The following is a 26,757-nucleotide window of genomic DNA, read 5'->3' as shown; positions in this document are numbered from 1 at the left end:
TGCTGATCAACTGCATCGGTACATTGCTCCTAGCATGTAGCTTCGGAAGAGCGTCAACTCTCGAAGACCGGTTGGAGATCGGGTATTCAGACTTCCAATGTCCGGCATATTCGAAGTCCCAAGCTGGTGTGAAAGAGTTCGTCCGGGGCCGGGTCTACCTATGCATCGTAGGCGGTGCAGAGGAGCGTCTGTCTCTGTGCATCGCCGTCGTTTGTTATTCGCACCATGACTAGCCAAGGGACGCTAGAATACCACCAGTGCTCAGGACAGAATGAGGTAAGAACTATGGATCCATCGACTTGGTGGACTCTGGCGAGCAAGTGCCCGTCAATTTGAACTGATTTGTCCGTCAGTGCTCTGGAGAGAGCGATCGTTGACCTGCACTCCTTATACACGAATCCTAGCTGGTGGGCTTGATGAGCCAGAGCCAAATGTTCCTACCACGCAGTCCAGACTCGCTTCTGCTGTGCAATGTTTTATGGCTTCTGATAGCATCGTCCAAAGCAGCTACCGCACGACCACCCACGTCCAATTGCACCCCTTTCTACCCATCCTGGGTCTCAAGAGTTCTTCCTCAAACTCACATAACAGTCCAGGTTCTTTTGCTTGACGAACCAGACATTTTCCATCTCCAGCGGCCTATTTGGATCCACTAGGGTGAAGTCGAACTTCCTCACCAACTCGGGGATCAAGATGGAGATTTCGAGAAGACTGATGTTTTTGCCAATGCAGGTGCGAGATCCCGCTCCAAACTATGTGCGCGATATCAGAACACGAGTGGGAAGGTGGAGGTTCACTGAGCGAATTCCTTACCGTGAGAATATACCGATTCATCTCCGAGGCTCTCTCTGGAGACTCGAGCCAACGTTCAGGTCTGAATTCTTCGGCGTCTGGGCCAAAGATGCTCGTGTTGGCATGTGTGACCCAGCTATTTACGCCGACCTCAGTCTACCCCCCCGAAAATCAGCACTTCTGCTAGAAGATGGTCCTTATCGCAAGTATCATGGGCAGAGGCGGGGAGTCTCACCTTCTCCGGGAAATACGTCCCAGCCATTCTGGCACCGCCTTTTGGAACAACGCGGACCATGGGCAGACCGGTCGCTGGATGACAGCGGAGTCCTTCCTTGATGACAGCTTGGAGATAGGGCAGCTTCTGGGCTTCTTGGAAGGAAATGATGTCGCTTGAGCCGCGCTCTTCGATGGCCTGGTCGAGTTCGTGTCGCAGCTACGCCGAGTTAGCTCATTTCGTCTTCATAACCTCCGACAGAACTTGTCGGCAGCTGTCAAGCAAGCTGCGACCAAACTCCGGATGGCTGTCGAAACAGTACGACCCAGTCCCCAACGTACCTTTTCCAACGTGGCAGGTGACTTTATCAGATGGTACAAGATGCCCGCCAGGCTGACCGACGTGGTATCCGACCCGGCACCAATATTTGTCCCGCACGTCGAAAACACTGATTCCATGGGGAACTTGTCCGGCTGCAAGGCATGCATTCTCAACAGCTTGGTCAAAAAGTCGTCTGTCGGCTTCGACTCGTCTTTCTCCAGAATGCTCTTGGACTTTTGCTTTTGGCCTTCTAGGACTTGTTGTTGCATGAACGAACCCATGTAGTGCATTCCGCCATTGGGCAACAACGACAAAATCCAGTTGAGGAAATAGTGATATTCGTGGTACACGCCCACTTTGGAGAGGTAAAGGAGGTACGAGTGCAGGGCAGCGATCATGTTACCGTTGTCTTTGCCGCTGTCAAGGAAGCCAAATCTTTTGCTGAGCTGGAGACATGTCAGCCTTTGAGGGTAGCGTTGAGCGAGCCTCAGAAGCTTCACCTACAGTGATGAGCGCGATGGTGTCAAAAGCGTCTGATTTGTCGTCAACAGTGAGCATTCATTCAGATATCCGAGAGAGCTCGGCGAAACTTACAATATTGTAGCCATACTTGCAGGTTGATAGGGGTATGCGACTCTGCAAACTCGGTGAGTTTCCTCACCAGGATGTCGGCACACGCCACAGCATTCGGCTCCATGGCGACCAGACTGGTCATCGAATAGAGCGAGGCGACATTGCGTCTGTTCAGGGCATGGGATTCAGGGTTGAGGTCGGTGAACAGATCCGGGTGCTTGTTTTTGGGGTTATTGGACGCTATGTACCATTTCCCCTTGACAAAATTTGTGCCGTGGCCATAGATGGTCTTGATGGCATCTGCGTCGTCAATGGAATAGTAGTTGGGTGCAATGCGCACAATGGGTCCTGGCGAGGAGTCAGCTTGGGGATTGGCGGCGGAAGAAGTTTGGGCCTCAGTACCATATTTCTTGTGAAGGGCAATATTCGTCTTCTCGAAATGACCCCGAGCCACCTGGTCAGTTGTCAGGATCGACCTTCTACATCTCGGATTGGGAAGAATCTACTTCTCTCAAGTACCACAGCCTGGTGAACCTGGCCAGCCAGGGGCCTGGGATCGACCTCAGGGGATCTCGGAGGACGACAAACACACTGTACACGATCCACAAGCCCACCAAGCTCCCAATCAGAATGGTTGGTGAGAGTGTGGCAGCATAAGCGGAGAGGACGCCTTGCAGTTTTGCCATGATATAGTCGAAGGATTTATACGAGCTCGCTTGACCAGAGAGAGGGGATATCGACGTCCGTTCGACGTCTCCCAGACCACCACCGCCTTATATCAATACCCGAACAAGTCTGGGCAACACCAAAAGCCGCACTCAACACAAGTGCCGACAGCTCTAGGCCATGACAGGACGGATGGTACCCCGGATCCCGGCTGTGTCATGCTTGGAGACTCGTCGACGACCCCCGCGCAAGCCACAAAGCTCTCCACAAACGAGCCCAACGCAACGGGTCAAGTATCCCCCTTCTCCACATGAAGGATTCACAATTCACAGAATCCATGTGGGTTGTCTGCTGTGCGCTGTCTCGCCGGATCCGCGAGCAGGACACAGTATCATGTGGGACCCTGTGTGTCCGTTTCTACTTATGCTGCTTCATAGTTCGGCACTGAAGGGGACAAGAATATGAGGTTTCCTTTCTGCTGCTGTGCTGCTCAAGGACAAGTCCGGGTTGACATCGACACCACAGACAACCAATATGGGTGTCCTCCAGAATCTGTCGGGTGCTCGGGGTTCAATGGAGCTGAGCATTGATGCCTCCAGCCTCGTATGGATTTCACTTGCAGGTGTCATCTTCCTGCCTGTGATATTCATCCTTGTTGACTATCTCCGGGTCCTACGCCTTCGCCAGAAGCTGCCTCCTGGCCCGTTCCCCCTGCCGCTCGTTGGCAACTTCTTCCAGATCCCCAAAGTGAAGCCGTGGATCGACTTCGAGAAGTGGTCAGAGTACTACAAGGACCCCATGATCACCATCTGGCAGGGCCACCGGCCGACCATCATGTGTAACGACATCTGGACCATCTCCGATTTACTCGACAAGAGGGCAAACATTTACTCTTCCCGGCCGCATATGATCGCCATGGGTGACATGATTAATGCCACGGAGAGCAACCAGGTGTGTCTCGTGTATGGGGACAAATGGCGCCTTCATCGTCGCCTCATGGTATGTCAGAGTTTGTTTCCGGTCGAACCATAGAACTCATGCTCGGCCAGCACTCCGCGACTGGCTCACAAGCCATCAGGCCATGGCGCGCCATTCAAGCCAATGAATCCAAGGTTCTGGTTCGCGATCTATTAGACAAACCAGACGACTTTGTCATGAGCATCGAGAGGTACTCGTGCTCGATCGTCTCCATCATCGGCTGGGGTCGCCGCATCGACAAGATCAACGACTACGTGGCCCAAATGGCGCTCAAGGCCATGGAGGGAGTCGACCTCATCATCCCCGGCCTGTTCATCGTCGAGTCGATCCCGTTCCTGGCCAACCTACCCAAGTGGCTCAACTGGATCTACCCGATGCCGCGCCAGACCCTCACCTTCGCAAAGCATCTGCAAAGGCAAATTAGACAAACTCCGTCATGGTCGATATTATCAGGCTAATGGCTGATTCTACAGGTACTTCGTTGCACTGTCCAAAGAAGGCGCCCGGGCCCCCGAAGACAACTTTGCCAAACGCCTCTTCCGTGAGCAAGAGCAGAGCCACATTGCCGACGAGGAGATATCCAGCCTCACCTCCAACCTCATCGGCGGCGGAGTCGACACGACCAGCGGGACCATCATCTCGTTCATTCTGGCCATGTGCGTCTTTCCAGAGAAGATGAAGAAGGCCCAAGAAGAGCTGGATCGAGTGGTGGGCCAGGACCGCGTTCCAGAGTGGACGGACGAGCCATCGCTGCCGTACGTCAAAGCCGTCGTCAACGAGACACTGCGGTGGCGGACCGTCACCATCCTGGGCGGGATCCCGCACGCCCCGATCCAAGACGACGAGTACCGCGGCTACATCATCCCCAAGGGCACACCCATCACCGGCAACGTGTGGGCCATCCATCGACATCCCCGGGAGTTCCCTGAGCCCGACAACTTCCGGCCAGAGCGTTTCTTGGGCGGGCTCGAGCGCCCGTACCCCAACAAGCAGGGCCACAATGCCTTTGGCTGGGGTCGGCGACAGTGCAGTGGCCAGCCGCTGGCCGAGCAGGGCCTGTTCATGACGATTGCGACGCTGCTGTGGGCGTTTGACTTTAAGCCGGGGCTGGACGAGAAGGTAAGTCGTTGAGCGCTGGTGCACACCCTCCATCTCTAACCCCCTTCCCCCCTCTTCGATGTTGGTGAGAGTCCGTACTTATGGTCGTCTCTGTCAGGGCCAGGAAGTCAAACTGGACATCTTCGCCTACACCAAGAGCGAGAACATGCGGCCGGAGCCCTTCAAGGCCCGCTTCATCCCCCGCTCCCCGGCCATTGAGAGGATCATCCGCTCCGAGGCGGCACGGGCACGCAAGGAGCTGTGTGCGTATGACGGCGAGACCAGGTTGACGATGGAGAACGTGCCTTAAAGAACTTTTGCTTTTCTGAGATTATGGTAGAGAAAGAGTGTGGGGCCCAGCCACTATTCCAGCATAGCCAGGTCTATAGCCAGCTCAGCCCATCTAGTCTGTCTGGGACACTCATCCATCCATCTCTCTCTCTCCCTCTCTATCCACATCTAATCTTATAACTTCGCCTCCCGCCTCTTCTCCCTCTCCTTCTCCTTCATGCTAAGCAGCTTCGACGAGGGATCTATATCCATAGACGCCCGCACCTCCTCGTCGGGGAGCCACTCGCGCAGGACATCCTCCCCACCCTCACCCTTCTTCAACTCCGGGTAAGACTCCTGCACCGCGACGTCCAGGCTCGGCGACTCACTCAGCTCGACGAGCGGGCGGAATGGCGGCTCGGTCTCGTCCACGTCCAGCACGGGCGTCACGCAGGCGTCCACCCCGTCGAACACGCTGCGCCACTCGTCACGTGTCTTCTGCCGAAAGAGACGCGTGAACAGCGCCTTTGTGCGCGGCCAGGACGTCCGGTCCCATTGCTGCTGCTCCATCACGGTTTTCTTGTGACCTTCCACACCCAGCCCCGCGAGCAGGTTGCGGTAGAACTGCGGCTCCTGGGCGCCGACAGCGACAAACCGGTCGTCTCGGGTCTTGTACACCTCGTAGAAGGGCGCGGCGCCATCGAGCAGATTCTCGCCCCGGGGCCGGTCGTTGTTCTCGTGCCCGCGCTGCTGCCGCATGAACGTCGCCAGGTACGCGGTGCCGTCGACCATGTTGGCCGTGACGACCTGGCCCCGCGCGGTGGTCTGGCGCCGCAGCAGCGCGAGCAGGATGCCCGCGACGCACACCAACCCGCCGCCCGCGAAGTCGCCCAGGATGTTGGCCGGCGGGGCGGGGTTCTCGTCCCGGCGGCCCAGGAGCGACAGCGCCCCGGACACGGCGAGGTAGTTGATGTCGTGGCCGGCGCGGGTGCCGTAGAGACCGTCGGGCCGGAAGCCGTACAGGTGCGCGTAGATCAGGCGCGGGTTGAGGGCCCGGAGCGTCGCGGCGCCCAGGCCCAGTCGATCCATCACCCCCGGGCGGTACGGGTCGATCAGCACGTCGGCGACCTGGACGAGTTCGAGGAATGCCCGCCGCGACGCCTCCTGCTTGAAGTCCACCACCACGGACCGCTTGCGTCGGCACAGCGTGTCGCGCGGCGGGCCGAAGACTGCGAATGTCCGGTCCACGCGCACCACGTCGGCGCCGTAGTCGGCGAGGATGAGTCTGTGTCGTTGCACTGTCAGGGGGGGACTTGTCTGATTGGTTTGGTAAGGTGTTTGAAGCCCCAGCGGAAAAGGGGGAAAGAGTCTCTCTGGCCACTCCTTTGCTCACCCTGCAAACGGACTTGGGGCCAAGCCGCCCAGTTCTAGGACTATAGCCGGGGGAGGTGGAAGAGTTAGTCGAATGGTAATGGCAATGGCGACAATGACGATGATGATGATGATGATGATGATGATGATGATGATGATGATGATGATGATGATGATGATGATGATGGTACTTGAGGCCGAATCCTGTTATCATGAGGGATTATCTCACCTTTTAGTCCTTTTAACGGAGCGTCCGACGAAGACGACATCGTGGCACTCTCCCGATAGCCTTCTGAACCTCTGTGGACGCTGGCAGGGAGGGAGACTAGCAACCTCAGTCCTCAGCCTGTGCCTTGAATCGGCTTTGTATCAAGTTGAGATGCTCGATTAAGAACAAGTGGTGAACGGATACATGAGTGCTAGGAGGCTGTATGTTGTATGTTGTGTGCTGTATATCGTCTTCTGCAACATAGTACCCATACCCTCTTTTCTCTTCCCAAAGGAGCTGAATGAGATCCATCTGCACACCGAGAGAAAATAGCCATATACTCTTCTTGTCTCTGTCGTCTCTCTCTCGCTTTCTCCAAATAGACAAGACCGGCATCGCCCCACACTTTCCCATTCGTTTACTCCACATTTCCCCGATCTTTCGTTAGTTTCTGGGGTATTACGAATGTATGTATGTATGTATACACATTACCTACCTATGTACTGTCGAGAGGGAAGGAGGGAGTTGTCAGTATCCAATGCCCAAGTTGGAAAGTTGTCTCGAATCTCTCTCTGCCTACCTCCCTGTATTGGTCGATGGGAACCAGCCAGCCCAGCCCTGTTCTGTTCTGTTCTGGTCTGATCTGAGTACATATATGCATTCATAAGCATAGCTTCCTTAGAAATACCTACCCCCAAGCCCCGAGCAGCATATCAACATAATATACGTACATCCCAAAAGGTCATTGACACCGGCAAAAAGAAACCTCCACCGCGTCAAAAACCATGATCTTCGAGTCCGAGTACCACATCTCCATCCCCAGCGTCGACCTGCTCACCTTCCTCTTCTCGCGCACACCCTTCAAGGACGACGACCCCGTATGGATCAACCCGGCCTCGCCCAACAGCAACCACGTCACGCTCGCCCGGGCCCGCGACCTCACGCACCGCATCGGCCAGGGCTATCGCGATCTCGGCATCCGCTCCGACAGGGATATCATCCTCTCCTACCTCGAGAACCAGGTCATGGTCGCCCCCAATAACCTCGGCGTGCTGTGTGCCGGCGGCGTGCACGCCACCTGTTCCGTCACCGCCACGGCGTTTGAGTTGGCCCGGCAGATCCGTCTGAGTAGTCCCAGGATCGTGATCTGTTCACCCCAGACGAGACAGGCGGCCGAGGAAGCTATCGCAGAGTCTGGGGTTGACGGTGTGCGGCTGGTAATCATGATGTCTGACAAGCTGGACATTGTGGATGTGAATGGGAGGTCTATCATCAGCGACAGGAAACTGCAGTGGCAGAAAGTCACGGATCCAGCTGTCCTCGAAAAGACGACTGCTTGTTTGGTCTATTCCAGCGGCACCACCGGCGACCCCAAAGGTGAGTAGACCACCTGACTACACCCTGACGTGAATCAAACTGATTCCTTTTCGGACGCAACCCAGGCGTCGTCATCACGCACGCCAACATCGTCGCCAACCTCTGCCAGATGGCCTTCCACTTCGATCACTTCGCCCGAAAGGCCATGGCCGAAGGCGTCTACCTGCGCATGCCGGGCGTGATGCAGAACGCCGTGGCCGTGGGCATCTTCGTGCAGAACATGATGAGCCTGCAGTGTGGCATGCAGGTGTACATGTTTCCCAAGTACGACTTCGCCACGCTGATGGCCAGCATCAAGAAGTTCCAGCTGTCGGCTTGCTTCATTGTGCCCGCCATCTGGAACCGCGTGGTGCAGGAGTGCACGCGGGACGATCTCGCGTCCATCCGGTTCGCCATGAGCGGGGCGTCGCCCCTGCCCTTGCCGCTCCAGCTGAAAGTCCACGAGATGCTGCCCGACGGGGTCGTGTTGCGCGTGAACTGGGGCATGACCGAGACGGTCACGGCGGCGTCGCAGCCGAATGTCACCGAAGTTGACAGGGAGGGCAGCTCGGGGCGGCTGTTGCCCAATATCCAGGCCGTAATCATCAGTCCGGAGGGGAAGAAGTTGGGCTACGACGAGCCGGGAGAATTGTGTGTCAAAGGTAACGCGAAGGCTTTTCAGGAAGTCCCTTTTCTCTCACTCACTCACTCACTCACTCACTCACAAATGCCAGGACCAAACATCATTAAAGAGTACTTCAACAACCCCGAAGCCACCCGTGCTGCCTACACGAGCGACGGCTGGTTCCGCACAGGGGACATTGCGTACTTCAACCGCGCCGGCAAGGTGTTCATTGTGGGCCGGTCGAAGGAACTGCTCAAGTACAAATCCTTCCAGGTCAGTCCGACCGAAGTCGAGTCCATCCTGGGGCAGTTGCCGGGCATCGCCGACGTCGGGGTCATCGGCGTGCCCGACGGACAGGGCAACGACCTGCCGCGCGCGTACGTCGTGCGGTCAGAACAGGGCAAGGCGTCGGGGCTGCCGACCGAGAAGGACATCCACGACTTCTTGAACCCGCGGGTGAGCAACTACAAGAGACTGAGAGGGGGCGTCCGGTTCGTAGACGAGATCCCCCGGAACCTGAACCAGAAGATCATGAGGAACGTGCTGAAGGAGTGGGTGGAGAAGGAGGTCGGGGAGAGGTCGAATTTCCGGGCGCGATTGTAGAGAGATTTGAGACTGGTGGATAGATAGATAGATAGATAGTCAGAGAAGAAAGCCAACGAGGTCTATCGTGACGGGGACCAGAATCCACAGGGACAGACTTATTCTGGTCTTCCACGTGTCAATGCTTCAGGCTCAAGTGTCGAAGAGTGTGAGGCTGTCTCTCCACATGATACCTCGCAAGGCTGGTCCAGACCGTGTTGAGCGTGTTGGAGAAAGGGAGGGAAGAAGAGACTCCGCGGCATTTGTTCTATCCCCGCCATTTCTGGGCCCGTTTGCTCCTACCCGGTAGTAATAGTCGATCCCTTCGAGGCCTGAGGAGGGGGCGGAGGGCACATATGGCTTCCATCTTGAATGGACAACACGATGTGGGGTTCATCCTCATTTGTCGATGGGAGACGAACGATGACCGGCTGCTTCAAGAAAGTTGATAGAATACCTCCCGGTCTTTCTTTGTCTTGGATGACAAGCTCGGTTGAAATACGACTGACCAAAAGCAAGAGTTTCCCGAGTCGAACAACGTCCATCCTATATAATCACTTCCAATTCTCGAGGTAATCCCGGGACCATCATCAGCATCCATGGACCCAACCAAGTTCGGCATCTCGTCCATCCCCCTGAACCACGCCCCGTACGGGCCCATCACCGACGACAAGCTCAAGGGACTGAATCAGGGCAAGGTTGCTCTCGTCACGGGCGGTGCCAGAGGTAAGTAAAGAGAGACGCTTTCAAGTTGTCATTCCAGCAAGGGGGCCGGGAGTGACCCCAGACTTCCCTACCCACCCGCCTATATCTATACACTTCTTGTGAGGAGATCTGGTGACCAACAACGAACATCTGGACCGACGTATCAGGCATCGGACGAGCCATCTCCGAGAAACTGGCCCTCTCGGGCGCCAACGTCGCCATCCTCGACCTGCTCGAGCACGAACTGGCCGAAAGCAAGGCCCGGTGCGAGACGCACGGCGGCACCGTCAAGACGTATGTCGTCGATGTCACGGACGTGGAGGGACTGAGAGCCGTCTTGAAGCGGGCCGAGGAGGATCTGGGGCCGATCGAGTGAGTTCGAGTTCGAGTTCGAGTTCGAGAGTCTTCTTCCAATTCTAGAAAAGGGTGCATTGTGCTCCTGGCTGGCTGGCTGGCTGGCTGACATTTGATCACGTACATGCTCGCAGTATCCTCGTCAACAACGCCGGTGTATCGCCCGGGAGACCGCAGTGGATGGAGAGTTTCGAGGAGTTTTGGCGGACTATCGAGATTAATTTCAAGAGCGTAAGTCTCTCCCTCTCTCTCTTCCTTTCTTTCGTTCTTTCTTTCTGCACTGTAGTATGGTATATCACATGGATCAATCACACGGAGGGGTCGATCGATCTATCTATCTATTCTCATGAGGAGGAGCAGGAGAATATGAGATGAGAGGGGATGTCACGATGAATGATCCGACACCAACATTGATTTATTCATTCATTCATATTCACTCACTCACTCACTCACTCACCATACATATATACAATATGTACAGGCAATGGTCACGACCTGGGCTCTGCTCCCACAACTCCGCGAACGCAAATCCGGCGTCATCATCAACATCGCGTCGCGGGCCGCCACCGTGGACTTCCCCTTTGCCATCGGCTACAACTCGTCCAAGGCCGCCGTCGCCCGCGCCACGTCCACCTTGCAGGAGGAGATCGAGCTCGACGGCCTGGGCGACGGGATCCAGATGTACGCGCTGCACCCGGGCGGCGTGCCCACGGCGATGGCGAAATGTAAGTTCTCATCGAGGGAGAGAGATTTTGACGGAAGAAAGAACAACTCCGACTGACTTGTGAAAAAAATTGAAAAAATAAACAGCCGAAGTCCGCATGGACCTCCTCGAACGCTACCCGTCGCTCACACAGCACGGAACCGACTTCCAGGCCCTGTTCAAGGACCCGCCCGAGCTGTGCGGCGCCACCTGCGCGTACCTGGCCGCCGGCAAGGCCAAGGAGCTGCGCGGCATGTACTGGGACTGTCGGCAGGACATTGAGTGCGTGGTCCGCTATGGCAGAGAGAGGCTCGTCAAGGAAGGCAAGTATGTCCTCACGATGGAGTTTATTGATGGGTACGAGAATGAGCCGTAACCAAGGGTGGGAGGGCAAATGAGTAGGATAGGCCAGGTCAATGGGCAGTTGAGAGGCTGGAGGGAGGGAGATAGATGTGCCTGTTACAACAGACGAGGAAGACGAGGAAGAAGAAGAAGTGAAATAATATATTTGAGCAAAGTCCCTTTGTTTCTGCATGCTCATCGTGTTCAACTCGTCCCAGAGTCTTCCGGGTTGCAATATGATCAGGTCCAGAGCGAAGCAACACACGTCCATTTTGGGATCCGTTCGACTGTTCCCGTCCCCGTCCTCACATTCCCCCTTCAGCCCCAGCGTGGTCCGTTTCCAGGTGTAACCACTTCAGCGCGTTATGCTTGTGCCAGAAATACCGGTACTTCTTACCGAAGATGTACATCGGCACACCCAGCACGCACAAGAACCCGGTGATCCCGGCCATGGTCCCCGCCATTTCGACAGCGCCATGGTCCAGATACCAGTTGATAACGTAGTTTGTGAGCCTGTCGAACAGTCAGTCTCGGGAAATACCATGGGCGAGGGAACGGGCAGGTGACCTACCCGTAGAAAAAGAAGTTCTTGAACACCCTGTCGCTCGCGTGTCAGCAGGCCTTCTCACAACAGACATTGCAACAAGGCAGAAAACAAAGAGAACTCACATATTCATGATAAACAGCTCTGTGCTGTTCTGGCGATAAGCGTCGAGGGCCCACTGTGTCGCAAAGCTGGCAATGATGGTCATTCCAAACAGAATCACTCCCCAAATGAAGCAGATCAGGTAGATGTTCTCAAAGTTCTTGACCGCGTAGGCCCAACCAACCAAACCGGCAACCGAGCACACGCCACCGAGGCTGACAGGGAGAAGCGCAAATTCCGGTTCATAGACCCCGTTGTTCCGACGCGACATCATCTTCACCAAAGGCTCCGAGACCACAAATGAAAAGACCGCCCCCAACAACCCGCCGATGAATGGCCCGGCTGACATGTACCCGACAGAGGCGGAGGACATGAGGTAGGGAGGGGAGGCGAAGATGACACCGGACAAGATGGCCACGGCCACATACCAGGCAATAATGACTCCGGTCATCAACACCTGATAGAGCGCTCCCAGGTTGAGCAGGATGGCAACAGAGGCAATCGCCATCTTGATGACCGAGTCTTCCACAAAGGTGCCGTTGTAGAGGGCAAGTTGTTGGACGAACGTCTTTGGCGGGGGGACAGAATCCACCGACGTCTGGGTGGTGTTGGTTATTGTCTTCTCCAGGTCGGCATTTTTATCCACATGGCCCTCCGAGTGATGTGCTGCTCGTTCTTCTACGCCTGCCAGTTTCTCCAGGTTTTCCTCGGAGCCCGCCGTGTCAATTTCGTAGATGGCTTTTCGTCGATACATCGTCTCAGGGCAGTACAAGATCACCAGGATCGTTTGGAGCGCCGCAAAAGGGATGTAGATGTGGAAATTATAATGCCAGCCCAGGTGATAAGTGATGACGCCAGCAATAATGGAAATGCCGTTAGAGATCGCAGCCAACAGGAAGATGATAATGGCAACTCGGGGGCCTCTCTCGTGGACGAAAAACATGTCGCCGATGGATGCCACAGCAAGCGACTCGTATGCGGCGATGCCTATTCCTTGAAGAACCCGACCAGACAGGAGCGTGTTGTAACCAGACGCCACTTCGGAGACGATGATGCCAATGGTGCCGATCAAGGATGAGAACACGTACATGGGTCGTTTCCCGTACTTCCGACCCAAGGCAGAGGCAAAGGGGCCCATGGCTCCAGTCGCGAGGAGAGAATAACCCGAGAGTTTGGCGACATCGGTCGGAGAGCGTTTGAGATCCAGGGAGATTTGAATGATGCCAGCATTGAGAATCGGTCCCTGCACGGCTGGTCAGTCAAGACCGCATGTTTCAGCGCCTGGCTGCTGCCTACCGGTACGACACCGTGGATGATGACCCCAAAGAAAATGATGGCGAGAACGATATGCTTCTTGAAGAATGACCAGTTCAGTGGATCATTCGGATCCTCGGAGGGCTGTGGTGCCAAAACAATATGCGCGTTTCGTCCCGAGCCATGCTTGAGACGACCTGTCTGCTGCTCAGAATGGGCAGCTCGCTGGTCCAGAAGGACAGTTCCAGGAACGTGCGCAGTAGTATTCGCCTCGAGGACACCGAGCCCCATTGCTGCTTGATACCTTTCGCACTGCTTCGAAGGTGGTAATCCTGCCGGTTCAGCGACAGGAATGCTTTGGCACATCACCCCAGGCCGCTGGAGGCGTTCCTATATCAAGAATTCGTGGCAGAGTGGAGAGAGCCTTGTCCAGAATCCGGGGACAAGCAGTCCTCAAAATCTGGGGAATATCCTACCCCACGCTTTCCTCATTGGACCAATCCATTGTCTGTTCGTGGTTAGATTCTGTGATGGTCCCTTTCTCTCGCCTGCGTTCCACAGGACCAACCTGGGAAACCTGGAGTCTTCCATGATCTAGCCCTTGTATTGGAGAACAGAGCTTCGAACCGATCCAAGTTTGTGCTACTGTATTGGCGGAGCGGTGTGATCCGGCAGCCGTGTCGTTCTCGGCCCCCAGGTGAACCATGCATGCAGCTCTCCTCGTGGCCAGACACGACAGGCGACCGTAACTCCCAAGAGTGGCGACCACTGCAGAGTGGAAAGTCCTCCTGACCACGGAATACGAGAGGGGAGTTGGAGCAAGCTGAATACCCCTGAAGATGAGAGCCCAGGCCAAATATTTGTACATCGGAGAATAGTCTCGCAGCCTGACCTTAGGCACTTAGCACCCACTTAGATCTTCTGGCTTTTATTGATCAGCATACGACAAAGGACGTCCCTTCTCCAACAGGAGAATCGACTTGCCCCGGCTTCCGACAGTGCACATGAGTGGAGGCTCGACTTGGATGTGACGGGAGCTTTATCCGATTGAAGGACTTGGACGAGCTCAATGCAGATAGGCATAAACGGACAGAGACAGGGGGTAAGCTTGAGCCGACTGGAGAGAGTGGGAAGTGTTTCGGGAAGGTTTGAGCGCATCTTTGCGTTTCCCTAGTAGATGCCCGGAATGATCCTCCACCTGACGCGCTGGCAGTAGCGGTCCCAGTCTTTTCCATACTTCTTCCTGCACTTCTCTTCGTCCCTCATTTCTCGATGCACCAGGAGCACGCCAAAATATATGACATAAAAGTATGTAAAGATCATTCCCCAGCCACGCGCATCACCCTGCACTACCTCTCGGGTTACGTTACCGGTGACGGGATTTTGGTACTTGTTGATGATGTATCCCGCAACGCCAGTAGGGAGAGAGTAGCTCCAGGACATGATCCAGTCGCCGAAGTAATTGATGTGTCGGGCACGACCCCACCATCCAGTGACCAGGAGCTTGGAACCGGACTCGGTTGTCATGGTTTCGAGGTGTGACACCCGAGGGTCGTTGGGATTTGTCCGGAATCGGTTTTTCTCGTTGTTTGCGCCTCGAAATATGTAGTACCCCAGGCCTTGGACGCCCAGGACACCAGCGATGCCGCCGATTCCAAGCGTCAAGGGATAAACCGCCAGATACCGTGCTTGCAGACTATAAAGGAATGGCACCCAAGTGAGGTCGCCGAAAGCGAGCATAAACCCAAAACCGTCGGTTGTCACGTCAATGGTCGTCAGAATCGCCGACTCCATGTAGAGAGCGTCGAGGACGTATAGCGATTGGAAAAGCGTGATGAGGATGATGGAATCGCTGACGAAGCCATGTACCTTGTACTGATGCGCAATAAATGCGAGGTCGAGAATCACCCAACCCAGCAAGCCCGGTCTCATCTCGTTGAAGACCTTGATGTCAATTACTTGACCGCCAGCAATGGGGACCCAACGTGGGACAGTGACACGTGGGTTGAGCTCACGACCGATGAAAAAGTCGTATAGCATGTTCCCCGTGTGCCCTCCTTTGGCGAGCTCCCTGTTCTCGGGATTTGGTTGACCTGGGTGAGGAACACTGAAGGAGGCCAGATAGACATAGATTGCTTGGGCATAGGAAACGAGGAGATTTGCCGTCACAATTTGCGGGAGATTGTCCCAGATGAAGGTCCAAACCACGAAGTCGGTCCCTTGTATCGCAGTACCCGCGGCCAGACCGGCAAGGATGAGAACCGCCGAGTTGAAGGCGTTGAATTTGTAGTGGTGCTGTCCCCCTGTGCCCAACGTTGTACCATCGACCTCTTCACCTGGCAGAAACAATTGTAGAGCCACGCTGAGAGCGTAATATGCCAGCACCCATAGAGTTACATTCAAGTCGAACAGACCCAAGAGTCCGTCCTCGGGCCATGGCGTCTGTTTCTTCAGTTTCTCGAGGGTCAACGTCCTCGGATCCAGTAAGGCCGGTGCAGGGCAGCCCGAGACATCGTTGCAGAGGAAGATGGTCGCATAGATGAGGACGGGCAGGCCGAAGATTATTCCAGCAGCCCCCAGGCTACAAGGACGTTAGCAGAAGCCACGTAAGGCTGCCACAGGTTGCAGGAACTCACGGTCCTCCAAATTCATAGCCGTGCTTTTCCTCTGGTGCCGTCCCTGTCTTTGGTTTCACGGCCATTGTTGGTCGATTCTAGCAGCTTTTCACCAGCAATCTCCAGGAAAGGCAACGAAGGACAAGGAGAGAACGCAGATGGGAGATTCAAGAGAGCGAGACACAGATAATGGGAGTCAAACGAATGTCATGTACACGCAGTACATATTGTACTCGACACAAGGGAATGCAGCAGAAAAAGTCAAGGTGTCCGGGATGTCAAGCAGCCGAATGAGATCATCATCCTCCTCCTCATATTAGGGGCGCAGCCGGGGATGCCCATCGCGTTACGTGTCGCGTCAACGAGCCACGAAAGCAGCTTCAACGGAGGGCAAATGGGAGGATTTCCAGATCATGACAACGGTTGTCCTGCGTAATCGCAACTGCACTGCAGCCAGGCAGTTGGGGTGGCTTGATGCATGTGTGAACTGTGCATTGTGGCATTGCCGATAACGGGCTCCGCAGGAACCAGGAACACGCATTTTGCCTCGTGCTGCGCGTCCCTTACTCCTCGTCCTCCTGCATCCGCAAATAATCTCTCAGGCCGCTTGCCGTTCTGCTGAAAGGGTCTCCTTTGCCTCCTTTCTACCATTCACTCTTCCTTTGAGAACACCCTCGACCAACAGGCACTAGGCTGTTCATACCGAGTGCAGCATTCACTTGCATTGCGCCGGCGTTATCACTACCTACCCAACTCAGGATCTTTTTTCCCATCTCCCTAAGATCGCCCAGGATCAATTCCCCCCCAAATCTTTTCATACCACCAACCAGCCATGTATCTCTCAAGATCATTTTTCCTCCTCTTCCTCTCATCGTTACCCTCCAGTCTCGCCGCGACCGAGTCGAAACCCCCTCCGAAGCCATGCACCATCCACTCTCCCTCGACCGGCTCGTTCTTCGATCTCCGTCCTCTACAATTGACCCTCGAGGGCACGAAGTACCAAGTCGCCAGCAATGAATCATACCATTCAAAAGGATACGATTATCCTGCGAATTTCACCATGAATTTCTGCGGCGCCGTGGTGGAGGAGTTGGAAGACGTCGAAGGGATACCCGCCAGCAGACTGAAAAATATCTCAGCCTACTACAAGGACTACCGAGGTGACATTTACAGCATCGGCCAACAGAACGATCAGCCTCTCTTTCGGGGCAAGAAGCTCGTCCTCAATTACACCATGGGTTCGCCCTGTCCCGATCTCGATGAAGACGGCAACCCGATTGACGCGGACCTTGTCGCGGATAAAGCCAACAACAGGCGCAAATCCACCCTCCTATCTTTTATCTGTGACACGTCTCCGCTCCTCTCGACCCGCCCTGCTGTGTCCTTCCTTGGTTCTCCCGACCACTGTACCTATGTTTTCGAAGTCCGATCTCGTTATGCGTGTGGTGGTACGACGCAGTCCGGGGAAAAAGGCACACTGGGCCCGGGCGCAGTCTTTGGTCTGATCGCAGGTATTGCTCTGCTGGTCTATCTCATTGGAGGTATCGTTTATCAGCGTAATGTACTGCATCAACGAGGTTGGAGACAGTTGCCGAATTATTCCATGTGGTCGGGGATCTTTGGCTTCTTTTCGGTATGTATTTTCCCCTCTCCTTGTATCTGCTCATCCATTCGGTCGTGTCATGTTCCCTTACACACTGTGCGATCTACAGAGGCCCTTTTCCGGGGGGCCACGCCGAAAGCGCTATGCATCAACAGGAAGAGATTACGATTGGAAGTCGGAATTGCCTTGACCACCCACGGCTAACCTCATTTTTTTTCCGATTGCATATATAGGATATCATTGTTATCCTGTTCTCCTCATGCACCCAAAGGATGCCTGGAGGAGTCACTCAACTGTTCGCCGGTCGACGTGGATACCATCGTGTGGGCACTGATGAACGAGGACACGGACGTGGCCGCACACCGGACGACGAAAACAGATTGATTGACCAGCTCGATGAAGAGTGGGAAGATTGATCAAAAGGCCGCCAAAAAAAACGTGTCATTTGCCCTCGCTCATCTGCCTCATCATGCTTCAAAAAGCCTGTGAGACTTCTGGCAAATATATACAGCCGATGCTCCTGGCTGTGCATAGATGAGTCCTTACATCAAGCAAATCGAAATTTGTGTACACTGCAACCACGGAACAGCCCCAGTCCAACCACTCCATATCACCACGATCGGGTCGCCCAACTGGCGTGGTTGACTGTGAGGATGTCCTTTCATGTGTTGCCTGAATTCTGCTCGCCAAACGGTCCGCCAACGTCATCACCTCCTTGACCAAGATCACTCAGATCCATCCCATCCAACGCGCTGTTGCCAAACTCCTCCAAGCCACCGCCTCCGAAATTGGGTGGTTCGATATTGAATGGTAACAACCACGCCGAGGAACTCGTGTCCATTCCCCCGGTTCCTCCTCCCGCGAACGGATCACTGAATCCATACGTCGTCATATCGAGTTGGTCCCAGGGATTTGTGCTCGCATAGTTCCCCACGGAGGGAGAGTTGAGGTTGTTGAGTCCCGAGGATGTATTTTGGTTGCCATTGTTGCCAGCGGTGCCGGCGGGGTCCATGCCGGCATATGCGGCCCCAAAGACCATTTGTCGATCAATGGCCGGCAGGGTGGATATGAAATGGAGGTTGTTATAGTGTGGCGATGTTGGTGAGCCGCCATAAGTGTAAGGGTCCGAGAATTGGGCGTTCTGGTACAGCGATGGGGATGTTATGTCGAAGCTCGCGAGATCGAACGGTTGATTGAGGTTGAGGTTCAGACTGAGCTCGGCGCTTGTGGTTGGGAGACGCTGTCCAGCCATCTGTTGCGACATCGACGGTCGTCTTTGCGGGTCCTGCTCCGGGGCCAAAGAACCAGCTCTAGCGCCTGTGGCCGTAGTAGAACTCGAAGCGTTGTTGCCTTTACCTTTATCTCCCTTCTCTTCTTTCTCCGCCTTCTTGTTCTCCGCCACACTCTTCCCCCTTCTCCTGGGGATCTTCTTCCCTCTCCCAGCCAAGCCACCGCTGCCATCATCAGCCTTGGACGGCGGGCTCAAACTCGCGAAAAACTCTTCCACCGACTGCAGGTCACTTCTCTGAGACATGACGGCCTCGGCACCACCCTGGGCGTGTTCGCTGCGGTACTCTAGATGGGACTTCTCCCATTCACTCTCGGAAACGCCATGCGGGTACTTATCAAACCAATCGCCGTATTGAAACATGGTCTTGGATTTGTCTTGTTCAGACTTCGGTTTGTTGGGGTCTGCCGGTGTCTCAGATCGAGAAGGCGGGTTGGTGGTGGACGTGAGCGTTGCGGTCAGGTCCAACTCCATAGGCGTCTGGGTCCCACTTCCTCCTGTGGCGGAGGAGTGCCTTCGCAACATGCTCATGCCGGAGCTGGCGATGCCGTTTGACCCCGGTCGGCCCTGGGCATGACGGAGTGTGGAGTCGGCGAAAGCGCGGTAGATATCCTTGACCGACTCAGCCATGTAGTGAAACATGCCCCAATATCGCTTCATCCTGGTGAGGTACTTATAATTATGCCGTAAATTCTCCTTGCTCTGCTGTTCGAGAGCGGAGTTCTTGGAAAATATTCCCCAGACATGCACTGTCGCGGCAGCGTATGCGCAATACCCCGCGAAGGGAACGGTTAAAGTGTGGCCAGTCGCATCGGCGATGAGTTTGCTGATGAGCGACGCGGATTCGAGGACGATATTGGCGGATGATGTGAGAAACGCCTTGGGCATTCCTTGTTGGGTGTAATAATGGTGATGGGGTCTATGGCTGGGTTGCGTAGGGATCGCAAAGCGGTGGAGAAAGAGGGAAGTTTGGGCTAGGACGATATGAAGAAAGAGATACTGGTTCGCCAGACGTTCAGAGACGTGGGTGGCGAAGTTTTCCGGCGTATAGGTGATATCGTCAGGGAGAGACGATTTCAGTTGGGAGATTTGGCGTTGAAGGGTTGCGAATTGAGATAATGGGTCCCATATGGGATGCGGATCCTTTTCCTTGCCTCCCAGATTAAGGTATTTGACGATGCGCTTCCAGAGCACCACGGCACGAACGATGTACGCGGCGACGCCCATGTTCGCTTTTGCCTCCGCAGCGACGTCTCCTGCATTGCTGTCGAGTGACGATTTGCTGTTGGACATGGGCACATTGCCATATAGATCTTCCGTAGGACCAGGCACCTCCATTTGAAAATGCGATTCTTTGATGGGCAACTGGATTTGATAATAGTCTTCATTCAGGAAAGAAGGGCGTTCAGTGCCGGACGAGTTGAATGTGTCCATCAGGTAACAGGCCCACATTGTTCGACGGCGGATTTCTCGGTCGGTAAAGGAGAGTTCGGGAGGCTTGGGGCCTTTCTTGTTCTCGTTTGTGGCGATCTGGTTTCGGCCCAAAGGATCATGGTCGAGTTCGCGGTGCAGTTGTAAGGCGTAGCCCATGCGCATGGCCTGGCCACCAAATGACCACGACAATCCGCCCTCACAGGTTCCAAAGTAGTGCAGACCCAGCATCAGCATTGCCGTGAGGATGGTGATATTGGGTTCGTAGTGACGCTTCTCGACGATCCGTCTAGCAGGAGTTGCCCACTGCTCTCCACGGAGGAAGGCCGGTTCGGTGCTCACTTGCGGGTGCGTTGAGAAACGCGCAGAAATCGCACAGACAGCCAAGATAAGGACTGGCGGGATCGTACCGGCCTTCAGTTTCCGCATGAAGCTGGGCTTATGCAACAGGAGGTAGGATTGACCATAGACGCAGTCAAAAAAGACCTCGGCGAGATGTTCTTGGATGTGCTGCGGTGGGAGAGATTCAGAGCCTTCGATAAAGAGCTTGTTCTCGCCTTCGCGCTGTTTGCGCAATCCGGCGCTGGGGTCGAGCAAAGTGGTTTTCTCTCGTGAACTTCTCCAGTCATTGAGCTCTTGTGTGAAAGCCTCGTCGGCGGAGCGTTTCTTGGGCTGGTCTTTCTCCTTCTTCAGCGCCTGACCGGGTAGAGGCGGCCGTACCGAACCACGGCCAGTGCCGCTCAAATCTGGGAGTTCGTCCTTAGGGATGACTCGGATCACACGGTCTTCCATCCTTTTCAGGCGCTTGTCTAACATGGCCATATAATCCGTCCGAGGTGCAGCTTTTCTAGTCGTCACTTTATAGACGCAGGGTATGCGAGCACGTAGACAATGCTTGCAAGCCGGCTTTTCGCCGGAACATCGGATCTTCTTTCGGCGACAAGCAATACAGGCGAGAGGAAGTCGTTTTCTCTCTTTGCCCGCCTTCGTTTTGAGCTCGCTCCATGCCGGCGGCTTTTCCTCGTCACCCGGTGCTTTTTTTTCCTGTTCGGTGGTGCTCGGGGCTTTTCTAGGTGACGAGTCTGCATTACTGGGAGGCTGATTGCCGGAACCGGGAGCCCATTGGCTTAAGGCGGCAGCGCCAAAAAGATCGTGGTCGAAAGCCGAATCAATGCTGGCTAAGGAGGCGCGATGTTGGGGGCTGGGAATTTTGCCAGAGGCATATCCCACCATGGAGCCTCGACCAGGAAAGCCCTGGCTGTGGCCCAGTCGAATATCCGGCGGGGCATCGATGCCGCTGTTGCTGCTACCATGAGGACTACCGACAAAGGGAAAATTGAAATCAATGGAACCAGGAGACGACGTGTCGAAGGCGGATGTATTGGACTGATGTTGAGGGAGATTGTCGATGCGGGGATTACGCGCATCAGACATTAGGAAGCCCGAACTGGAGAGCAGGTTACTTCGCAGCTCCCCTCGAGACTGGCTGGGTTTGTTGGATGAACTCGTCATGATGCAGAGCAGGTGGGAAAGAACCGGATAATGGGTAACGGCATATCCTCGATCTGAGATGACAGCTTCAAACGCGCCGCCCTGTTGGGCTGGCTGAAATGGGAAGACCCGAGGTTACAAAACAGTGAGCCAGATAGATGAAGAGCTAGTGTGGGCAGGTGACCATAGGCACATATCAGGCTGGATGGGATGGACTCAGCGTCTGTAGCTCAAAAGGACAAGGCTGAAGAAAGGCGACGTTGGTAAGACAGTGAGAAGGAGGTAGTTTGATGGCGAGGTCCGACCGGACGAGAAAATGTGGGAAAGTGAGAGCGGGTAAGCGGTCGAATAGTGGATTCGCCCGTGGCGTCTCCCCAAAATCCAAAATGGGGGGAAAGGCGAGCCGGGGTATTTTGATTTCGAAAGGTGAACCCTTAATTGCTGTGTTTGTGCGGCGTAGATCGCTGTCTGGATGGTAGAGGTGATAATGATGACGATGGTTGAATGGCCATGTGCCACCACGGAGCTGGGTGGCTAGGTTGTCAGACACACGTTCGTTGCCTCTTCAACGCCCAGGAAGCACGATCGTCATGATTGAATGCTGAGAGGGGGAGGAATAGGACAATGGCCGGATGAGGATGGAGATGGATCTGGGCGCTCCAGTGTCGTGTGGACAAGAGTCGAGCCTTCGGAGCAGATACGGAGTTGCTTGGTAAAGAGAGAATCGAGAGTCGCGGGTCGAATAGGCTAATTTAACCGGTCACTGGTGAGTTTTGCAGTGGGTTCCAGGCTCCAAGTCCAGCTGCTGGCGGCGATCGCCCGGTGCCAATTGCTGGATGTTTTGGCGGCGAAAAAGGCACCCACCCACAACAGAGACGAAGTCATGTGGGAGAATATTTAAGAGGCAAGCGACGGCACCAAAAGATGGCGTTGTAGGAGGTGAACTGTTTTTCTGACGCAATGACAAAGGCTGGTTCTACCAATCCCGCCGAATCAACGATGAGATAGATGCAAATAGGAATACGAGGTGGCCATGGCCCCAAGCCACTGTACTGGTGAAAAAGCAGATGGCGATGGCGATGACGGCGACAACAATGACGGCGAACAGGTTCCAGATTGGGCCGTGTATATGACCACGTGATGTGCCTACTAGCCATGTGGGGCTGCAGCCTGTAAGATTGCAGCGCTGAAAAAGCTCTCATATTCTCATTTCACTTCACACTAGGCTCTAGGCACTCGTTCGTATACGAGATATATGTACGGAGTACCTCGTACGAGGGGTATATATACTGATACTGACTGTTGTCGCTCTCATCGCTCCTGCTTGACAACTACTGCACAGTCATGGAGAGGCCTCAACTCCGGCAACCTACCTTCACCGCCTCTCCATGAGTTCCATAGCTGAACGCGTGGCACAGCTTGCCCTCTCGACATTCAACTCTCTGCCTCCAAAATGTAAACCGCGCACTCTCCCAGATGGCACGGCTGAATGGACGCCAATGGCGGCGGTGGTTCTGGCACAAGAAGGACAGAGTGGACCACTGACTTGTGTCTCACTAGCCACAGGAACAAAGTGTCTGTCAGCTTCTGCCCTGCCCAGATGTAAGGGTCTTGTAGTCCATGATTCGCATGCAGAGATTCTGGCTTTGCGTGGATTCAATCGATGGCTACTTTCGGAAATCGAAGCGATCCTGAGTGATTCGATGTATACATCACCCTACGTGGAGTTCTCCCCACAAGACGAAGCTGGACTGAGCCGAAGCTGCCCGTTCAGATTGAAAGAAAATGTGACGATCCATTTCTTTACCACCGAGGCACCCTGTGGTGATGCTTCAATGGAGCTTTTGATGGAATCCTTCCCTTCTGGCGATGCAAGTCCGTGGTCCGTCGACAGCAATACCGTCAATGTGCTGCAAGGTCGAGGGTATTTCTCTCTGCTGGGCCATGTCCGTCGAAAGCCCGCCCGGGCAGACGCCGAGCGAAGTGATTCCAAATCCTGCTCGGACAAGCTCGCTGTCAAACAAGTCACCAGTATCTTGTCCTATCCGGCTGACCTGTTCGTAGAGAAGACTCCGAATGCGTACATCAAAAGGTTCGTGGTCTATGCTGATCAGTTCAATCCCGTAAGTTACCAACGTGCATTTGGGCGCGAAGGACGCTTGTCGCCGCTGAAGGATGCTGGGGTTTTCTTCACCATTGAACCTCTACGTCCAGACTTTGCTCGTTTCGCATTCGAGAGGCGAAAGCAAAGTTCTGCCGGTTCGATACAAGTGAAATCCAAGACAAGCAACATCTCAGCACTGTGGGTGCTTGCCGTCGGCACCCTGCGGTCAACTGTGGTTGAAGTTCTCATCAACGGCGTGAAGCAAGGCTACAAACAATGGGACGCGAGGTCTGCCAAGGCAAGCATTGTCTCCAGAAGGGAGCTATGGATCACTGGTCTGAGGATCCTCAGACTTCTCGAGAATCTTGACATTCCCAATATTCCAGGTGGCGAACCTCGGCAGGGGAACATCAGCTGGTTTAAAATGATACGGAGCACACTTTCCGCAAGCACATACGATGAGGCCAAATCGTCAGCTCCGAGGCATTCTCACAATAAATGCAAGAAGCACGTCACCGATATCCTGGATAACTGGACCAAGAACACTGGCGACAGTAACTGGAGCTGGAGCCATCCTGACTGGCTGACTCACCTAGACCCAGATCGCGAATGCTCCCTCAAAACTTCACAGTCTCTGTTCAAAAGCGGCAACCAGGGCTAGCGTTGACAACCTTGACAACCTCGATGTCACAGAGGCAGTGAACTGTGCAAATGCCTTCACTCCAAAACGAACACAGTGCTTACTACTGCCTCCACGCTGGAACAAACTCGGGCGTGTAGTGTGTGATCTCGTGCAAAGAGTACACACTCGCGCGGGCTCTTACAGGTCTTCCTATTCTTCAAACATTTCCTCTCATCGCCCGCCGACCTCTCCCGCCACAGACTTTAAGCATTCGCCACCTCGTCAAGAATCGATTCGAACCTCCAACATGAAGTCGCCTTTTCGACCAGCCCTCACACGGCAATGTGGTAAGTCGGATCAAGCCCTCTCAGTAGGGACCCTGGAGCAAAGCTGGTGAAGAGCACAAAGACCTCCGGGCCCGCGCCAAAAGCCTTTCCCAATTTATGCTCTCACCGCCGCGCCGAAAGAATATGGAGGGACTTCGGTCACTGTCTTGCGGAAACGAGACGTGTCAAGATTGAATGACTGACGCAGGAAGCAAAGGCGGCGCAGGAAGTCAGGGATTCGATGGAGGATGAGCCGGGAATGGCGAAGATTGTAACGCTGCATCCGAGCTTCTAGGGCTGTTTTCGGTTGAGGACGCCAGTATCGACGGCTTCGTGGAGGTTTGTTTTTAACGGAGCGGAGATCAGACCTGGGAAGCGAATGTTCTTGCAACCACTGGAAAGGCACTGGGACAGCAAGGATCATCAAAGCACATGATTGTTGATAGCATGGGGGAGGAAAGAACAGACACTAGTAAGGTGGATTTGTCGACGACGTGTCTCTCCAAATCAATCACTGTCTAAACGACCTCTATATACATACCATCGATCTCGTCTATCCAGTCTCATTCATCCTTTGAAGGTCATCTATAGGCCGTTCATTTCATGTACCCTGTAACCTCATCAGCCCTAGCCATACATTCCTCCAACGTGTGCCAAAACTTGGGCAAATCGAGTGTCCTAGGAATTCTTACGCCCTCGCCATTCACCGACTTTGTTACCACTGTCCTTCCAGTCTGCTCCCCTTCCAAAATGACATCGACGTCCCATCTTTCGCCACCATTGTCGTCGAAGTTGATTCTGACGCCGGGGTTTGGATCATGTTCCAGCAAAACAGCTACTGCAAGCGGATCATGCAGTGGCGGCCCTTCAGTGAGTCCAAATACTTTGGCATAGGTATGCGCAAAGAACATGAGCAGCTCGTTAAACGTTGTCCTGAGCCTCGTGGGCCCGTTTATTCCGTTCAATAGCATCCTCTGGATTTCGGGTGTCGCGTAGGCTTGGTGAGTCACGTCCAGGGGAATGAGAGTAGTCTTCGATTTCAGCAGCGGGTTTTGAAAGACCGCACGCGCAGACTCCGGATCGGCCCAGATGTTGAACTCCGCAAAGGGCGTGCGGTTTCCAGTCCTCGCATGAGTGGTGCCGGTGGCATCTAGGTAGGGTTGGCCCACCTTCGCGGTAAATCCTGATGTCAGCGTTGTCCGTGAAGAAGCACCTGCGTCGAAAAGCCCCGGCCTCACAATTCTCAGGTGGTCCACGATATAGAGGAATCTCAGCCGTTGACAACAGCAGTCCGATCACAGAGGAGACGTACCGAGACATGGGTAAAGTCGGCGCCAATCGCACCCCCCATTATGGAGAGGCCTGCAATGTGTTCTGACACCTCTGGGAAGAGGGTGAAGAGCATAGCAACGTTCGTCAATGGCCCGGACGCAACTACATACGGCGTGCCTTTAGGCTGAGAGAGAAGTGCACTGCGCATCTCTAGGACGGCACTGCAATGCGTCAAGGGGAAGCGGGTTGGTTGTGGAAGGAGGTCTGTCCCTCCCAGCCCGCTCGAGCCATGGATATCAGAAGCGGTATGGGCGGTACGACAGAATGGACGTGACAAGCCGGGGAAGACGGGGATTTCAGGTTTCCCGATCGCTTCCAGTACACTCAGGGCGTTGAGCGTACACTTCGACAGCGGTGCGTTGCCGTGCACCGTGCTAACTCCGATGAGATTGAGGGACTGGTGATAAGCCGCAAGGAGGAGAGCATAGGCGTCCTGATGGGGTAGCAAGAGCTATGAACATGGAGACATTTCACATTGAGAGGGATGGACCAATATCACTCACGTCATGTCCTGTGCGAGGCCATGAGTAAAAGGGTGGCCCGTTTAGAAGGGTGATGTTGACCTACCGGGATCACAATCGAGCCAAACGGGGACTCTGGCAGAGGAAGCCATACCATCATCCATCTTGCGACCCAGAATGAGAAATCTCTTCTCCCAAGTGGTTTAAGGCGAGTACAGCGTCGGACATCGACGTCGCCGCCAACTTCTCTCCCATTGATATAGGGCCCGATCAGGAAGGTCATCCGAACCCTTCCCGCATCCGTCCCTCCAATTTGTCTCCCACTTTTACTCGTCCACCTCCTTCTCGTTCGCAGCCTTGACAATTCCCAATCCACCAATCATACGTTGACACATCCTCTTGACACCCTTCAGTGATCTAAACCGG

General features: G+C 54.6%; 11 protein-coding genes across 11 annotated transcripts; 5 read left to right on the top strand and 6 right to left on the bottom strand.

Moving 5' to 3' along the window:
* Positions 1-560: 560 nt before the first annotated feature.
* AYL99_07163 (hypothetical protein) lies at positions 561-2,586 on the bottom strand (the record flags this gene model as incomplete). Its single annotated transcript, XM_018838672.1, has 8 exons — positions 561-752; positions 814-948; positions 1,028-1,225; positions 1,348-1,773; positions 1,832-1,860; positions 1,922-2,248; positions 2,303-2,354; positions 2,407-2,586. 8 exons carry the CDS (start codon positions 2,584-2,586, stop codon positions 561-563), a joined length of 1,539 nt encoding a protein of 512 aa, XP_018691440.1.
* A 514-nt stretch (positions 2,587-3,100) lies between these two features.
* On the top strand, positions 3,101-4,952 carry AYL99_07162 (hypothetical protein; the record flags this gene model as incomplete). Its single annotated transcript, XM_018838671.1, has 4 exons — positions 3,101-3,565; positions 3,616-3,983; positions 4,018-4,663; positions 4,761-4,952. The coding sequence occupies 4 exons, from the start codon at positions 3,101-3,103 to the stop codon at positions 4,950-4,952; spliced, it is 1,671 nt and encodes a 556-aa protein (XP_018691439.1).
* A 155-nt stretch (positions 4,953-5,107) lies between these two features.
* Positions 5,108-6,552, bottom strand: AYL99_07161 (alpha-methylacyl-CoA racemase; the record flags this gene model as incomplete). Its single annotated transcript, XM_018838670.1, has 3 exons — positions 5,108-6,197; positions 6,306-6,473; positions 6,548-6,552. 3 exons carry the CDS (start codon positions 6,550-6,552, stop codon positions 5,108-5,110), a joined length of 1,263 nt encoding a protein of 420 aa, XP_018691438.1.
* Positions 6,553-7,276: 724 nt separating this feature from the next.
* On the top strand, positions 7,277-9,075 carry AYL99_07160 (hypothetical protein; the record flags this gene model as incomplete). The annotated part of the gene is made up of 3 exons (XM_018838669.1): positions 7,277-7,868; positions 7,934-8,509; positions 8,582-9,075. 3 exons carry the CDS (start codon positions 7,277-7,279, stop codon positions 9,073-9,075), a joined length of 1,662 nt encoding a protein of 553 aa, XP_018691437.1.
* A 578-nt stretch (positions 9,076-9,653) lies between these two features.
* On the top strand, positions 9,654-11,192 carry AYL99_07159 (hypothetical protein; the record flags this gene model as incomplete). The annotated part of the gene is made up of 5 exons (XM_018838668.1): positions 9,654-9,780; positions 9,927-10,131; positions 10,248-10,344; positions 10,595-10,838; positions 10,924-11,192. The coding sequence occupies 5 exons, from the start codon at positions 9,654-9,656 to the stop codon at positions 11,190-11,192; spliced, it is 942 nt and encodes a 313-aa protein (XP_018691436.1).
* A 271-nt stretch (positions 11,193-11,463) lies between these two features.
* AYL99_07158 (hypothetical protein) lies at positions 11,464-13,349 on the bottom strand (the record flags this gene model as incomplete). The annotated part of the gene is made up of 4 exons (XM_018838667.1): positions 11,464-11,671; positions 11,730-11,756; positions 11,828-13,047; positions 13,101-13,349. The coding sequence occupies 4 exons, from the start codon at positions 13,347-13,349 to the stop codon at positions 11,464-11,466; spliced, it is 1,704 nt and encodes a 567-aa protein (XP_018691435.1).
* Positions 13,350-14,228: 879 nt separating this feature from the next.
* AYL99_07157 (hypothetical protein) lies at positions 14,229-15,759 on the bottom strand (the record flags this gene model as incomplete). Its single annotated transcript, XM_018838666.1, has 2 exons — positions 14,229-15,639; positions 15,695-15,759. The coding sequence occupies 2 exons, from the start codon at positions 15,757-15,759 to the stop codon at positions 14,229-14,231; spliced, it is 1,476 nt and encodes a 491-aa protein (XP_018691434.1).
* A 746-nt stretch (positions 15,760-16,505) lies between these two features.
* On the top strand, positions 16,506-17,692 carry AYL99_07156 (hypothetical protein; the record flags this gene model as incomplete). Its single annotated transcript, XM_018838665.1, has 2 exons — positions 16,506-17,306; positions 17,510-17,692. 2 exons carry the CDS (start codon positions 16,506-16,508, stop codon positions 17,690-17,692), a joined length of 984 nt encoding a protein of 327 aa, XP_018691433.1.
* A 245-nt stretch (positions 17,693-17,937) lies between these two features.
* On the bottom strand, positions 17,938-21,507 carry AYL99_07155 (hypothetical protein; the record flags this gene model as incomplete). The annotated part of the gene is made up of 1 exon (XM_018838664.1): positions 17,938-21,507. The coding sequence occupies one exon, from the start codon at positions 21,505-21,507 to the stop codon at positions 17,938-17,940; it is 3,570 nt and encodes a 1,189-aa protein (XP_018691432.1).
* Positions 21,508-23,321: 1,814 nt separating this feature from the next.
* AYL99_07154 (hypothetical protein) lies at positions 23,322-24,251 on the top strand (the record flags this gene model as incomplete). Its single annotated transcript, XM_018838663.1, has 1 exon — positions 23,322-24,251. The coding sequence occupies one exon, from the start codon at positions 23,322-23,324 to the stop codon at positions 24,249-24,251; it is 930 nt and encodes a 309-aa protein (XP_018691431.1).
* Positions 24,252-25,134: 883 nt separating this feature from the next.
* AYL99_07153 (hypothetical protein) lies at positions 25,135-26,495 on the bottom strand (the record flags this gene model as incomplete). Its single annotated transcript, XM_018838662.1, has 4 exons — positions 25,135-25,707; positions 25,851-26,321; positions 26,374-26,381; positions 26,438-26,495. 4 exons carry the CDS (start codon positions 26,493-26,495, stop codon positions 25,135-25,137), a joined length of 1,110 nt encoding a protein of 369 aa, XP_018691430.1.
* Positions 26,496-26,757: the final 262 nt, after the last annotated feature.

Source organism: Fonsecaea erecta (assembly GCF_001651985.1).
Source record: "Fonsecaea erecta strain CBS 125763 chromosome Unknown Scaff6, whole genome shotgun sequence".
Lineage (NCBI taxonomy): Eukaryota > Fungi > Ascomycota > Eurotiomycetes > Chaetothyriales > Herpotrichiellaceae > Fonsecaea > Fonsecaea erecta.
Note: the sequence above shows the minus strand (reverse complement) of the source record. Positions and strands in the feature narration are given on the sequence as shown.